The sequence below is a fragment of the Calliopsis andreniformis genome, chromosome 7 (assembly GCF_051401765.1).
Source record: "Calliopsis andreniformis isolate RMS-2024a chromosome 7, iyCalAndr_principal, whole genome shotgun sequence".
Taxonomy (NCBI): domain Eukaryota; kingdom Metazoa; phylum Arthropoda; class Insecta; order Hymenoptera; family Andrenidae; genus Calliopsis; species Calliopsis andreniformis.
This window is the reverse complement of record NC_135068.1, coordinates 10,686,105-10,702,881: the sequence shown is the minus strand read 5'-3', so window position 1 is coordinate 10,702,881 and position 16,777 is coordinate 10,686,105. Positions and strand designations below refer to the sequence as shown.

At 44.8% G+C, this 16,777-nt stretch overlaps 1 protein-coding gene across 1 annotated transcript; it reads right to left on the bottom strand.

The window, feature by feature from the left end:
- Positions 1 to 2,851: 2,851 nt before the first annotated feature.
- LOC143181418 (insulin receptor) lies at positions 2,852 to 8,718 on the bottom strand. Its single transcript, XM_076381802.1, has 6 exons — positions 8,552 to 8,718; positions 7,847 to 8,276; positions 6,727 to 6,880; positions 6,304 to 6,481; positions 6,064 to 6,232; positions 2,852 to 5,981 (listed from the first exon to the last, which is right to left on the bottom strand). Exons 1-6 carry the CDS (start codon positions 8,716 to 8,718, stop codon positions 2,949 to 2,951), a joined length of 4,131 nt encoding a protein of 1,376 aa, XP_076237917.1. The 3' UTR covers positions 2,852 to 2,948.
- Positions 8,719 to 16,777: the final 8,059 nt, after the last annotated feature.

The following is a 16,777-nucleotide window of genomic DNA, read 5'->3' as shown; positions in this document are numbered from 1 at the left end:
AGAAATTTTTAATCATTCCGTGAACTTCAGCGAATTTTCATTTACTACCGAAATGGTAGAGGACAAGAAGTTAAAGACGGAATAGTTGAAGGATTAAGTTTAACGCATCAGGGCTGTTAATTACGAAAATCCCGCGAGTTACTATTGCTTATTCGTGCTCGATAATTTCCCAAGAAAACGTTAACTGGAACTTGGAATTATCGTAATATCTTCTAACACCTCTGACTGCTCGTTACACGCGACTACATTTACATATTACACTTTCAAGCGCTTTCAACTTTCTCGTCGGCTTCGGATGATCACTCGATTTAGAAAAACGATTCACTAAAATACGCCCTGTTAGCGCGAGTCAGACTTTCGATTACGTGGATAGTTATCCTCAAAAAGGAGAAAAAAAATAATAATAATAAAAAACGTTACCATTATCCTCCATACAGGCTTATTTAAATAAAACGATCTACGAAAAAAAAAAGAAACTTAGTATTTGTGAGATATTGCTAAATTAAAGGAACTTCTAGTCGCGTTAGTTACAGATAAGTATACGTAATTAAAAGTACGAAACATAATAAGTTACGGACGTATAAACATAGAAAGCTACGTTAATTATAAAATATGTATACCTATGTACATCCTTCCGTCTTTCGGACAATCGATCCAGATAATCGAAAACTTCCGAAATATCGGTTACATCTGATGCCAGTTCATCGAGAAGGGAGTTAAAGTTTTCCCTATCGTGTTGGCTTCGAGGAGACTCGATCCTTCCTCTCCTCTCAGAACGAGAAATCGAACAAGTTTCGTCGAGAGGAAGGTACCCAGATCCCCAAACCCCTCGACATGTCGAAACACAACTCATCCCTCTTTAGAACCTCGCATCATATCCCTGTATGCTCCCAATTCCCTTCGATCGATTACGAATAAATAATACGGCCGCTGCAGAAAAATACTTATCCGAATATCGTTACAATAAAATAGAGATACTCTTTTTTGTCTCTTAGATTCCCTCTTTGCTTACCCCTTAAGCTTACTTTTATACTTATTATTGCGAAGATTGTTGGCATGCTTATTGCAAGTTTACGTACAAGATACCTGACCCACGAGAGAACCTTGCGACCAGGCTGCACGATACTTTTCTTGTAATCTTTGAGATATTCAGAGACTTCAGCCACGTTCCTACGTGTGAAATGTGAGATTTAAATTCAAATTTGAAGGACTTGAGTAGCTTTAAAAAAGGAGATAAATCTTGAAGAATTTGAATGACTGAAAATCTGTATTAAATATTTGAGGACTTTTTTAATCTGTTTTATGCCATGTGGGAACGTGGCTATAGGCTGCTTTAATTACATGAGAAACTTTAGGTGACTTCAGATGTGTGTATTGAATATTTGTTACGTGATAGTTTTTCAGTTCGTTTTCTACCGTGGAAACGTGGCTTAACGCGTGAAGCCCAGGTCGCAGGTTTCTCTTAAGCGGTACACATGTAAAAAGGAACTCTGTTGTATGGATTCTCGTATGGTTTAACGCGTAAGTTGTCTGTGGTTCTGCGCGAACTCGAACTGTCTCTGTCCATCGCGATCAATTTGTCACTGTGTTAAAAAATAAGGGATCCTTGGGTGATTTTTAATCTTCAACGCGTCGAAGAAACGATCGAGATCATTCGTATAAAAGATAAGCAAACTTGGACCGATTACGAAACTGGGAAAAAGATAATATCCATAGTTCAGCTAAGTAGGGACCAAATAAGGTGGCCGCTGGAAGTCACGCCCACTGGGAGTGGCGTCAGACCACGTGACGTTCTTCGACGTGATTGGTTACTCTTCTCCTAAAGAAAATTCGTATTCTGCAAATTCCTGTGGTGTAGTAAACTTTGTTGGGAGATCATGAAGCGAAGTAAATGATTCTTCAGCGACCACCTTATTTTGTTTCGACTATAGCTCTCTCAAAAAGGTTAGATCGGAGTATTCGTAGATATGTATATGTAAACCGTGATGTGTAAAGTGGAAAAATCGACAACAAAGATTCGTTCATTTTCCGAAAATCATGGAGATAAACGTGAAGTACTTACGAACGCGAAACAGATCCTCTGACGAAAACAGTTATACAGTGAATTCAGTGTTACTTTGTGCTCCTCTGAGAACACTTAGCTTCTCTTCACAGGCCCTGCGAATCGTCCCCTCTAACTCTAACGTCGCCTGGGTACTTAACTAAACAATTCGATAAAATTTGTCATTCGCGAGAGAAATAATAATTCAACACGTTCAGCACCAAACACGAACCTAATCATAGACATAAAAAGAATCTTATCCAGAAACACCTTAAATACAACCAATGTCCAATCGTCTAACGGACATCAAATAACAAAGAATTCATTGTACATTCCTACACAACGAACGACACTACGATAACATAACTTCGTATAATTAATCAGTTCTTTGTATAATACGAGACTATCAGTTAATAAGAAACGTTGTGACTCTAAGTAGTCGCTAGTCTAAAGGAAACAAAAGAAGTATACCCGCGCGCGAAAGGACAATGATAAAGTAACCCTTTCAAGGAATGAACAGTTGGTAGGCTTGCATGGCTGAGAGGAGCTAAGAGCTTTTGGTTGCGCTTTAGGAAACACTCCAGCGTCCGAGCAATCATTCTAGGCGCCTTTGGTTCAAGGATCGTGTACGATCCAGGCTAGCCAGTGACCCCTGGATCCCTGGGACCATATTCGGTCAGTGAAGGTAATTGGTAAAAATCTCATTAGTCGCTCGTCGCCATCAAGATCCTCGTTTGCCAACGAGCACCGAGAGAGGCTTCATCCATCCATGGGACTCTCGACGTCCGTGCTCGTTGGGCCTATCGCAAATATTGTCCTGAGTATCGTTTGTACATTGTATCTACAGAAGAGTATCGAGGTCTCGGAGAAGCGTACACTGGGAAAAATTAAGCTACAGTGACTAATCTCATCGATCGAGGGGCACGTCCTCCATGTTGGCTACGTTACCGAAATGCTGGAAGCCGTTCTTGAAGATACGACCTCTGCTGGTGCCAGCCTTGGTCTGGTCCAAGAGCGTCACGTTGTCCTCGAACTCCTTCACCCACCTAGCTGTCTCGTTGCCCCAGTGGAACCTGATGGGCGCAGCGTGGTGGTACGGCTTCTTGGTGGCCAGGTTTCGACTCTCGATGCCCTCTGTTGAATGGTAGAACGACTTCTCGCAGAAGTCCTGGCTCAGGAATGGCTCCAGCTCGGTCACGATCTCCATGAACGTCGGTCGATCATTGGGCCGCCACTTGAAGCACTTTTCCATGATGATCTGGATGTTCTGGGGACAGTTGCGCGGCACAGCGAGTGTCCCTTTATGCAGGACATGGCTGAGGACCTCCTCGTTGGAGAAGCCTTGGTAAGGCATCTCCGCGAGGGTCAGGATTTCAAAGAGAACTACGCCGAAGGACCAGACGTCCGAATCGGACGTGAACACCCCATCAGAAAGGTTCTCAGGCGCCATCCACCTGATAGGCAGCAGCCCCTTCCTGCCGATTTTGTAGTAGTCCGTCTCATAGATGTCCCTCGCCATGCCAAAGTCGCCGATCTTGCAGACCAGGTCCTTCGAGACCATGCAGTTCCTCGCGGCCAGGTCACGATGGACGAACTTCTTCGATTCCAGATAAGCCATGCCATCTGCAATCTCCGCCGCCATCCTCATCATCTTGCAGGAATCAGGTACAAGACGAGTGTCTCGAATCCTGCGCAAGTAAGTCTTCAAGTCCCCGTTCTCCATGAGCTCCATGACTACGAAGGGTGGGTTCTCGATGGACACCACCCCTAAAAGCTTGATGATGTGGTAGGTGGAGAAATTCTTCATCACAGAAGCCTCGTTCAGGAACTCGTTCTTCTCCCTCTGGCTAGCATTCTTCGAGATGGTCTTGATAGCCACTGGGGTGGTCTTGTCGAAGTAGCCACGGTACACCATGCCAAAGTTTCCCAATCCCAGCTCCTCCAGGATCTCAACGCTCTCCCTGGGCACCTCCCACTCGTCGATCACGTACTTCGTCTCTATATAGTCAGGGTTCACGCTGGCTATCAGTCGCTCTTGCTGCTTCTTCTTGTGCTGGTTCCTCAGGAAGAGGAACACCACAGTCAGGGTAGTGAACAGCACACCGAGGGTCAGAATGGATATCATCGTGACGGGGATGGTGTTCGTCAGGTTTATACTGAAATAGATCACTCTGGAGAAGTTACCATCCCCCGCTAGGGATGTAGAACGCACTCGCAGACTATATTTCCCTGGACTCAGATTTCTCAAGAAGTAGCTGTTCGACTTCTCCTTGCGCCCAGTGTAGGGTATACACTCGGTGATCTTCTTGGCATTCTTCACGTCCAGATTCGCGTATTCTATACTATACGAGACAGTGAGAGCGTTAGGGTCCTTCACCAGGTCCCAAGTTACCTGGACAATGGTGTTATTCGTGACTCGAGTCCTCACGTTGCGCACATCATCAGCATGCTCCCTTTTCTTCGTCCTACTGTTCGTGTACTGCACCGAGGAGCACATATGGGATTCCCCTACTTTTATACCACACGCAGCCACAGTGATGACATATCTGGTGAAGTGACGCAGATTCCTGATGACGAACGAGTAATTACTCCCGCTGACATTATACGTCAGCGTGGTTTCATCCACTTCGAAAGCACGAGGCTGAGTCTTCTGCTCCGGCTGGGGCGTAGACAGGTGGTTGGTCAGTTCGTAGAACTTCCTGTCCATGGAGTTGTACTTATTGTCCACGCAGTAGTCCTTCCAACCAGGCGACAGGTAGCTGATGCTCGTGTTTTCCTGGCAGAAGATCTCGAACTTCTTCGACGTGACGATGCTAGTGGCTGCATCCTTTGGACAGCAGGAACCGATATTTGCCACTGATGTCCTGATAGTCACTTCTGGCGACGGGTCCTCAACCTCTACCTCGTCCTCCAAAGTGTTGTTACAGTAGTCCCGCGAGTAAATCAGGTTCTCATCTTCATGCAAGATGGTGCTGGTGAGCATGTAGTAGCCTATAGGGCCATTAGGATATATAGGTGGCTCCCAGCTCACTAGCAGCTCAGTGTCGTTCAGAGCAACAGACTTCAAGTTGGTGGGAGGCGAGGGTATGGCGCTCTTGGTCCTGAAGAAGATGATCTCTGACTGACCCACTGGGTTCACGAAGTTCTTGCTCTTGGCCACGAAGGTCTTCACATACACACCGTACATAGTATATGGTTTGAGATTGACAATGTGCTTAGAGATGGTGGTGTCTCTTTTTGGAATATCAACATCGACCACCTGCCAGGTGTTATTGCCTCCACAGGCATTAGTCTCGTAGGTGATGTTCCTGTTGTCCGTTTCAACATAGTGCAACAGGTAGCTGAGCAGTTGTTGACCTTCTGGCGGCTTGTAGCTGTCCCAGGCCAGGTCAGCGTAGTCTGAACCCAGTTGCTTGACAGTGATATTAATGTTAACGATATTGCAAGCCACTTTTTCGCCATTTGACTCAGGCTGCACCTCGGTGTCTGTGAAGTTCGTGATGTTCACCATCTTACTCAGCTCGACGATTTTCGAGAGACACAATTTCGGGTTGTAGTGGAAGACGATCCTGCCCCTCTCGATCTTCAGCTTCTGGTCTGGCGGGAATAGGCCAGAGAGGTTGGGGTTGTCCACCACGGTTAGACTCGCGTTGTTCATGTCCAGTCTCTCTCCTTTGATGACCTTCAGCTTCTTGAAGAAGCCCAGCGACGTGATAGGGAACGAGTGTGTGACCTTCAGGTACTCGGTGATCTCTTCGACCAGACCGAATGCGTCGCTGAGCTCATTCATTATATTTGGGTTCCCGTTTCGAATCTGGAAGTTCAGGGCACCTCTCACGATGGTCACACCACGAAACTTCTGGGCGTCAGAGATATGGCTGATTATACCGCCGCGACTGATCTTCTGGCACCTGTTTTCGCAGGCTCGACAGGTTGTCATCTGCAAGTAGAAAGCGAGTCCTCTTATTTAGAACAAGGACAGCTTCGCAGAGTCAATGTTAATGACTCAATATGTAATTTACATTCTGCTCGTCGAGAGCGTCCTCGTGACCGTCAGGGCAATGGGTGATGCAGGATCCATTGAAGGGTCTCCAGGCCTGTCCGTCTTCCAAGAAGTAGAACACCCTTTTCACGCGATTCAGCTTGTAGCACTCGTCCCTGGAGACGCAGCGTCTCGCAAGATAGGAATATCTGAAGGCAACATCATTTTCTGGGAACCAATCGAATCTCTATAACCCCAAGATCCAAGAATTGCTACTCACAGGTCGTTAGGACACTTCTCCACGCATTTTCCTTCATGCCGAAAGTGCTTGCAAACATAGCAATCGCTGTCTGAAGGGCCACGACACTCGCCGAGACACTGCTCGTGGCATTTCGGCTTCTCCGTTATCTGACAGTGCTTCTCCGACCAGCACAGACCCTCGGGACAGTTGTTGCAAGCTGTGGCTGGAAGACAGTCAACAGAAGCTAAGTCTTTGAACACTAATCTCAATGGGAAAGGTGAAAAATGAGAAGGAAATAAATATGAGCGCCAGAAATCTTCGAAAAATAACCAACCCCGGTTAAGTGATCACAAAACGCCCGCGCGCATGATCACTTAACCGGGGAGCCGCCAAATTGATCCACTTTTCTTTGACTAGTCTCTTAGACATAGATTTTAGATGAAAAAATTCGTAATCAAGTACCCAGACACTTGACTTCCTCCCCGTTCTCCTTGATAACGTTCTCCCCCACCGAAACGATAAGGTCCCAGTTGAGTGTGTTGGTGTAGCAGAGGTACGGGTTCTTCTCGATGCGCACGCTACCCCTCGAGATTTCCGTGAGCTTGCTCAGGCCGATCTGCAAAAGAGAGTTTCGCGGGCTCGATTCAGGCACAATATCGGCAGCCAGAGGTCAAACGGCTGGTTAATTCGATTGGCTAATTAGCGTCACTTGACCCGCCGGGTCAACTGGCTACGTCGAGCGAATTGGAACGTGGAGGAGCCTCGAGAAGCCAGTACTCTCCCCTGGCTGGGGTCGCTCCATCGTGGGAATGATCCATGGAAATCAGCGTCTCGCGATCGATTCACTCGGTGTTTACTGTTTCCCTCCGCGGTCGACGAGCAAAGAAACGAATCCCCGCGAAAATAACACGGCAAATATTTGTCGCCTAAGCGAGCACGCCACCCCCGCGATACGCGTGTTTATTTTCAGAAACAACAGGACGCGCGAGTCGGAGCATTAGCACTGTTTCAGGTTAACAGGAGCGTCCGCGAGCTCTTTTAAAAAAAATATTTACTCCGCAAACTGGACTACGCTCGCACGAATCGTTTGCCTTTTTCAGTCGATACTGTTTGCGTTTGCGAGAAATTGCTGGTGCGTATGAAATTGGGGTTCCCGAGGAAACCCTCGAATCTTTAATTCTGTGGTCGTCCTGTTTGCTCTGATAATAAGGATTTTTGTATGGAGACAGGTATTGTGCTAAGTAGTATTCAGGGAATACTGAGTTAAAAACTAATTTAGTATAATAGATATTTCAGATGTTTGAGCAAGTTTGAGCAGGTTGGAGAAAGCTGAGGTAGGTTCAGGGTGGCTCAGAATGGCTTCAAGTGAGTTAAAAGAAATTTAAGACAGTGGAAATAATCTGTTACCTGTTAAAAAAGGGTTGCACTAAGTTTGAGTAAGTTTGAAACAGTTGGAGTAGGTTGGTATGGGTTTGTGACAAGTTTGAACAAGTTTCGTTCAAGTTATGATCCACTAACTCGACAAATAACCACAATTTCATCAGCACCAACCCAATACGATCCACCAAAATCACTAGCTTACCTCTTGCAGACTCTCCATCTCATACGCCACGAACGCATAGTCAGTAATCAGCACGTTCCCTCGGATTACTTCGAGGTTCGGAAACAATTTGCCTATACTCCTTAGGTTGCGCACACGGTACAGTAGAAGGTAACCAGTGATCTCACGCAGCTCAGGAAACTGCACATTATCGAACTCCTTATCGTTATCATTCTCGATCAGCACGATCTGCAGGAATCCCTCTATCACGCGACAGCCCTTCATCATAGCGAAGTAACCCACTGTGTTCCTGATGTCGATACTCTGACAAATACCATCCCCAATGGTCACGTTTTTGTACCGCCGCGGCTTTCCCTCGGTTTTTGAGCTTGTCTTTGGCAAGTTCGACGACTGCCCCGGCTGTTGGTTCGCCTTCGTGCTCGTCTTCGATTTTGCGTTCGCCTCTGTCGATCTATAAAGCCATGAGACAATTTTTTAATGTATAGAGAGAAATTTCAGAATAAAACTAGGTCAATATGTTCAAAATCCTGTGACCCATAAGTGGGTCAGGATAATTTGGGTACTTCCTCCAGAGACTTTTCCTAAATTGCTGATCTTGGCTTTGATTTCCAAAATATTGGTTTCAAAATTCTATCAAATTTGCTTCAGATCTGTGACCCACTTTGAACCGCCCTGTACATACTCCAAAAGTCTCTAGCACTGAAGTATCCCTAGCAAAACAAGTACCTGGAGTCGTCGATCGCCCTGTTGCGCCTGTAGGACCCTATGCGCTGGTAGAAGTTAGGACCTGGGGGGTTGTCGATCTCCAAGGGTTCCCCCAGGTGATCGTCAGTGATCCAGCGATCGGTCTCGTACTCGTCCTTAACGGTCTCGTCGAGCAAGTTGGTCGCCATGTTCGACCACCTCGTGGCCTGGCAGCACGCCAGTCGCGGCGCGGCGCAGAGGAATACGATCAGCAGCAACCGCCTCATCCTCATCTCCTTGCCTCATCGACACTGTACTATTGACGAGGTTATCGTCAAACCTTCCTAAATTATCCCACCCCCGGTTCTTCCACCTCCGCACGCGTCTCCCGATTAATCGGCCCGATCGATCGCCGAGAGGCTGCCCGAGCGACTCTATTACGGACCGCTAGCAAGTAGCTCGATTACCGAGATGTTTGTGGCCTCCAAACCCGCCTCGCGGAGGAGGAATCGGCGCAGACACGAAGGTCGTGACCCCGGAGCTTTTCGCTCGAGAATCCAACCTTCAGCGAGGGACCATCAGGACCTTCAGCTCAGCTCCCTTTCCAGCTCTCGGGTCCTCATACCCTATTTCTAGGTCAGGAGGTCCTCTTGGGTCCTCTCCCGAAGGAGGTTCCTCTCAAGAGTCCAAGGACGCCTTTGGGCCCCGATGGTACGCGTGGATGCAGGTACCCCTGGACCAGTTTTCGCTGATCGAGTCTCTTTGGAGAGATAGACAGCTAATTACATTGCGGGACTCAGAGGAGCTTCCTGTTGAAGACGAAGAATTTCTTAGGCTTCATAGCGCCTCGGTGCTGTGGCCTGAAATCAGATAAGGAGAATGTCAGAGACGATTCGGGAAATGAGATTGGTGTCTCTAGGTCTCTATGTAGCTGTCGCCAGAGGCGTGGAACTGACCGACCACTTAACCTATTAAATTCCGAGCGACCCATTTACAGAGACATGTTTTGCCTTCAGAGATGAAGGAAGCGTTTGAAAGGCTCTGGACTTTTTGGTCGTTCACTCGATGGGGATTTGGAGGAAACATGTTGATGTAGAATGGTAAATTGGGAGGAAAAAAAATTGAGTAGATCTAGCTTGCTGGGGAGTCTAGAACTGGCAGAGTTGAAGATGTAGATTTTTTCCCCAGAATGACCACCTCTTGAGTTAATAGAGATTACTGTGATCGATTAAGGAACTGCAGAGTCCTAATTTTGATTAGTGGGGTTGCTGATCGCCGGAGGACCCTGCCAACCAATTTGGCTTCCTACAATCGTGCTCGAAGTAGCTCCATTTCCGCCATCGTGGAACATTTTTCTAGTAATATTAACCTACTTCAGTTTATAAGAATGGTCTGCAAGTAAATGTCCCTCGAATAGTAATCATCTTAAACTCGTAATAATCAGCGTGACCCGTTTTGAAGTTGAGAAAACCTTCATAGCGATTGAAAGAAAAATTAGGGGGGTACCGATTTTTCTAAACATAGAAAAAGGCTATATTTTCTCTAAACCAAAAAAATTATAAAATTTGATTCCACTATAATAGCTATAAAATCAACTGAACAAGTCACGCCCCTTCAAGTGTTCCTACTTCATAGAGGGTGGGCCCAGTTTCGTTCAAAATGAAGAGGCGTGGCCTAATATCCAAAATTTAGCAACTTTGATCCCCATACAAGTAGTTTCAAGATTAATCTGTCAAGCTACACCTCTTCAAACTTCCTTCACTCCATAAGGGGCGTGTCAATCTTCATTTGAAAATAAGGGGCGTGTCAATCTTCATTTGAAAATAAGGGGCGTGTCCCCAGACGACCACCAGATTTTATTCCAACTGTACTAAAATTTTTCCATCTTTAATTGGCTAGTAAAGGAATGTACCGACACAAAGATTTTTTTCCCCACTGAAAAAAGGTTTCCAATGATCAAGAAGCGACGTTACTTGTCGCCGAAGGCAACCTGAGCCTCGGGCTAATGGATCAAGGGCGATCTTTTCATTTCGTCGAACCAATCAGGCCACTCTACGGCCGAGCAGCACGCCACGCTCGAATATCTTAATTCGCCACATAAATACCCGGATAACGATCGCGGGAGCCTCCCAGAGCCTTCTGATTAAAGGTCAAAGACACCCGCGAAATCGCAGACAGCGTGTACGTGTGGGAAAGGTGAGCTCCATGAATGAGGAGTTCGAGAGGCAGCCTTGTGATTCACTGGAGTACTCTGCAAATTATTAGACCGGATGCAATATTCTCGGAATTATGCTCTTTGCTTAATAATATGAGGAGAGCAAGGCTTAAAGAGTGGTTAATAAAATATGGCAAAAATTTGAAAGGAAATATATACAATTATTATTTGGGATACGTATCATCCACGCGATTTTTATTTTAAAAGAAATGCTTCGAGTCTCGAATGAACCGAACTCGACAAGTGGTCGAAGAATTTCGATCCTCAGAAACTCATACATAATTCTTCGAGCACTGCCATGAATGAATAACGAGCTTCCAAATTGGGTCGATAAAAGTGGTGAAATTATAAGCTCTTCTATCTCACTCTGTAAGCACATTATCCTGAGACTATGAAACTAACGCCAGATAATTCCTGCAGACCGATTTTTCAACAAAAAATCGAGCGTGAAAAGTGCAGTTACTAAATCTGTCTCCTGTGGTGGATAAAACAGAAATTTCCAGTTTTCGAACGGCGACAGTCACCCAGAGCAGGGATTCAGTTTTTTTCAGCAAGATTAAGTGGCCATATCGCCAGAGCCACAAACACATGCGCAGAAGTTTTCTGCGAGCAACGCCTGCAACATAGTTGCAAGATTTCTTATATTCATATGACAGGTATAATTATTTATGTTACGCCACTGGCAGGGAGACAAGTTTTCTGCGCGTATAACCCACGGCTCTGACTTGGCACTGTGATGTATGTTACAGACACACTTTGTATAGTATATAAAAAACAAGAGTAAAAAAATATTTCAACATATTTATCAAAAAACAGTAAATTCAAAACAGAATTGTAAAACATAAACATTGAAAAATGTAATTAGAATTGCCTCACTCTTGTCTGCTCCAAAAATTTCTAAGTCCCAAAATACTCTGAATCCAATTCCCCACCTAAACATCTCATTCTCCAGGGGTCAACTAACTCAAAACTGAGGGGTCACACGACCATTATACTCGTATTCGTCGGTGCTTTACGACACGACGTCCAGGTCGCTCTTTGCCGCGCGAATTACGGGACACCGTGTACAAGAGACGCGCGACATTTCGATTTAATATCCTCAGCACACAGCCAGGAAGGACTTTCGCGCTCGACCCAATAAATTTCGCGTCACAAGCCGTGAAAGAGAATGAAACGCGTCTGGTCCTGGAGGGAAAAGCGCCGCGGCACCCGTAATAAAAACGGATTTACTCCGGTCGCTGTGATGGCAGGACGGGCAAAGCCGGAAATTATAACGCCGCCAGCGAGGGAAACGTATCGAGAGGTCGAGCGAGCCGCGATACCGTTCGATTTCCTACATTCGTCCGACCGCGATTAAATGAACCCAAAGAAGACAGGAACCAGATCACAGTGCCCCAAAGTAATTGTCTGATGACGAAAAAACGAAATTTAAACACCATTTCCCATTATTCAATTTTTGGAGACATTTTTAGATTCCGAATCCTAGAGATTCTTTATTTGGAATTAAGTTGGTATAATTAACTTGCAATGATTTATACATTTTTGATATGAAATGTGATTTTTCATGGCTAGACAGCCGTTTCAGAGCTTTGTGAGAGGTTTGTTATCGAGCGACGCGTACCCACTTTATTTTCCACGCGACGCCACTCGATGATCGTAATTGGTGAATTTCGGTGGGAGCAGGTGACGAGCTAGAAGGGGATTGTTAATTGGAAAAATGAACGATGAAGTTAATTCAACGGTAAATTGATTTTTCATTCAGCTTCTATTTACGTATCTCGTTTCCACCACTACGTGGATACTAAAAACCACGGGACACTAGTGAGGGCGTGGCTTCGAGGACCCACATGACACTAGTGGAGGTGTGGCCTCGAGGTGCCACGTGACACTAGTGGAGGTGTGGCCCCGAGGGCCCACGTGACACTAGTGGAGGCGTGGTCCCGAGGGCCCACGTGACACTAGTGTAGGCGTGGTTTCAAGGTCCACTCGATGTTGCACTGACAGTAGCCCGAGCTTATTGACTTTTCACTTCGATATTGGAATCCATTAACAGCTACTAGCCTCATAAAGTGAGGCTGAAATTTTTCCATTCCAGTTTTAATGTGAATATATAAGATGTCTTATATAAATATATAAGCCTAATGAAGAATTAATAGTCGTTGTTCGCTCTAATTACCTGAAAAAAGTTAATCAATGGTTACACTGTGGACGGGTAATTTGTTCCATAAGACAGTCTATCTGAGTAAAAGTAATAATCTATCTTAGGGAAGAATCTTGGGCAGCCAACGAGCTCTCGGTGCGAGCAATTAATTTCTACGGAAAGCTCGCTGGCGCATGAAAGAACCAGAAATTGGACGGTCAAACTGGCACAATTCCGTCCATTCATAACTGGACGCGACACCGATAACGAGCTGATAAGGGACAGATTGGCTCGTGCACCGGTCCTCGTTCCTTATCGCCCACACAGTCGAGGAATTTGAAACGACGCGCGATGCGTGACTGTGCTTTGCTTACAGTGAGTCTAAGGTGCCTCATTCCACTTTACTCCAAAGAAAAAGGAAATTAAAATAAAAGAAGAGAATAATCTTTAAAAAATTCATAAAAATATATTCAACCATATCTAATTGTTACGTTATCATAATAATTCTCTCGTTAAATGCCCCCATTAGATTAGCACTATCCATTATTTCCTGTCCAAATGTCGCAAGAATCTGTCACCATAGAGTCTCCTGAAACAGACCAAGCCTGGTCCCCTATTATCATCGCCATCTCCAAGAACGCAATTACTTTTCGCCCGACACGATATTTCCAAGGAAATGTTGCATGCTTCCTAAGAATAAATTCAACCTAATCCATTCGCCGACCAGGGCCGATCCTTTCACGAGTCGGCCACAACAGTCGGCCCCGATCGATTTCTCTCACAACGTTGCGAGTTAATTAAGGAACCGTGATAACTGGCCACTACACGACGCTCATGCGTTTTGGTGCTCGAAAAAAAATATTCTCAGCACATTTACTGAGACTTAAATGCCTGCCACTGAGTACCCTCTCGTTATAAGCTCGCTGATGTATTCACTGTAGCTTGGAATTACTTAGAGTCAATGAATTTTGTTATCCTTTAACTCTTAAATTTTTAGGAAGACTATAGAGCTGTGTCCCTCGCTATAAACTCGTCAGTGAGACTCGAGTGTATAACGAAGGAACTCTATCCAGCACATATCGTCACCGTAAGCGCTCCCTGCTGCTTGGCCTACGTGTTCGCCATGGAAGAGCCACCATTCGTTATCAGCTTCATCCTGCCTAACGGTTTGCAAATTTCTTGCACACCTATTCGCGCGTTCCGGTTGCGCCGCTAGCTTTATACAGCCTCTGTGCCCCTTTTACGAGCGTCGACCGACACCAAGCCGCGAGCAGCTTCAAAATTGTAGATTCTCTACGCTGTGGTCAACTTTACATGAAATGTAAAAAATAACAGCATTAAATTGGCTAAACTAAACAGAGGTTATGAAAATTTTAATTATCTAGAGTTGTAGAAAAAATATCCAGCTTTGAAATTCTTGTTTTATGTGTTCTGCTGACTGAGAGGATGAAAAATTGAAAAGAAACCACTTTTTCATGAGGAATCGTTTGGGTGGGAGGAGCTTTTGAAGTCTGGGCCAATAGAATTGCGCGCAGTAGTTTTGGAGGCGGAGCGTTCCTCCCACCTTGGCGCTAGGGCGGAGGTGGGGGAAGACTCCGCCTTAGAGGATCCTACGATTCACGTAATTGCTTGAAACTTTGATACAATTTTGAGAGATAATGGCTACTTTGTTACAGATGAACTTTTTTGAAGTTCATGTGTGTATATTAAATAAAATATATGGAAATGAAAAATAAGACCCAAATTATTAAAATTGGAGTCATTATTTTCTGTCCACCTTGTATATTCCTACAGAGTCTTACTGAGGGCCACACAGGTGGTAAGTTTATCTTTATGGAAATCAGGAGAGATCAAATCCCGGGGATAAACATTTCTGGAAGGAAGTCTATAGACCATTTCTGTGATAAAAAAAAAAGAATTCAGTCATATTCTGCGTTTCCACCTTTTACGTCTCACTTGATTGCTACGGCGATCTCTGGTCCCCACTGACAGCTATAATGTCCAACAACTGGTTCAACCGAAGACAAGTTAATAAATATTCACTCTACTTCTTTTTTTCTCTGCTACTTTGTGGATTTCTGAGATTCCGATACTTGGTGGATGAATTTATGCTAATTTAATTCTACAAAATTCAGCAATTTCAACATTCTGCACCTTCTTTCTGGAGTTTAAAGTATCATGAATTTAAGCCCATTGAGGATTGAGTCAAATTTAGTAAGTTTTAGTGTTCAAGGTATCGATTTTGTGTGTACAACTTTTGTCGTTTAAAGGTTCAATGTTCAGAGGTTCAACGTTCCAAGGTTCAACGTTTGAAGGATTACTGCTCCAAGGTTCAATACTCTCAAGGGTTCAATGTTCAGAAGTCCAATGTTCAAAGTTCCATGTTCAAACTCTGATTTACTTTTCCAAACATCTCACTCCTCCATCGAGCACCTTTCCAAACCAAAAATTGTCCCACCCCGTCGCGATCTCTTTTGCATGATTATCAGCCTGGAAGCGCGGGCAATTTCGTTATCGCGCTAATTGAGAAACGGGAAAGTGTTCTAGTTACAGGCGCGTGAGATAGGCACGCAACGAAGCCCCAGCGCACACGAGGCATCGTTTTCTCACGTAACACATTTCCGTTCGCCGAGTATTGACAGAGCCCGATAAAGAAAATTTACGGGCCCGTGGGTTTCGTGGCGTGTCGACGCGACGCCGATTTGCCATTCAACACCTTCCCATTGTTGCTGAAGGCGGAGGCAAGGATGCGAGGGCGCATCGAGGTTGGCGAAGCGTTTCGATGAGCGCCTCTTCGTGAACAGCTGACTCACTGGCTAAACGTTACGTTAAGCGGACCATAATTAGACGGACATGACGTTAAGAGCGAGGTGCCCAAGATTTTTTTGTCTGGGAACCTCGCTGAGGTATATCTACCTTTTTTTAATTTGGTCCTTTAAGTTTTATATCCTTATTTTAAAAGGGCAAACTTTCAGCCAATTACATTCAAATTTTCTAAACTTTAAGCTTTGGAATTTTTTTATTGTGTTACTTTTCTGTTATTTCTTGTACTATGAATTATTTAATAAAGTCAAATTTATTTGCTAAAATATAACCGAAACCATCGCTAATAACCTAGATGTCGATTCGATGTTAAACTCTTATTTGAAAAAGAATTTGTTGAATTTAATGTTAGTATGGGAAGTGAAATAGTATCAAAATCTACGTGTCTGAATAAATTAGTCTGCTGAGATCACTCAGATTAACCACCGTGCGTCAGTCCATGGAGAGTTGTTTTTTTCGTCGAAGGTATTCACAGATGGAATTTGAATGGGCTAGGGCCGCGAGAATAAGTGTTGCGTGAAAGTTAGTAGAATCGTGGAATTTGGAATATTTGAAAGTAGATCTGGTTTGTGCGGCGCTAGAAGCCAGGGTCGGGTGTTATTTTTCGAATAATGGCGGACCGCTGGCCACGCGTAAATGAAACGGTCGCCTCCGTAACGATATAATTAGTTTAGTTGCAATTACAGCTTGCCGCGATACACGCGGCATTTCGCTATCGTAAAAAATACGGTCGAAATTATACGCGAGCGATAACCGCATTCCGAGCCAATGTACTTACTCCGCGAGGGTTTCGTTGCTCTTGAGATTAATAAACGTAACATTCTTATCGAATCTCTTCAGCATTTCGCTGGGATCTACTTTTGATGTGCAACTGAGGTAATCTTCTGTGGGAGTGGTATCAACGAAGGGAAACGACTTATAGGGATTTTAATCATTCTAGTGACTTTAATTATTCTAGCGATACTAGGTTCATTTCATGTGGAGCAGAGGTACGCAGAAAATAGTTGCGATTTTTAAGTAATGTTGTAGTGAATTCGTCTAGGGAATCGTCTAGGGAATTTTTGAGACTCAACCACAATTCCCCAGAATC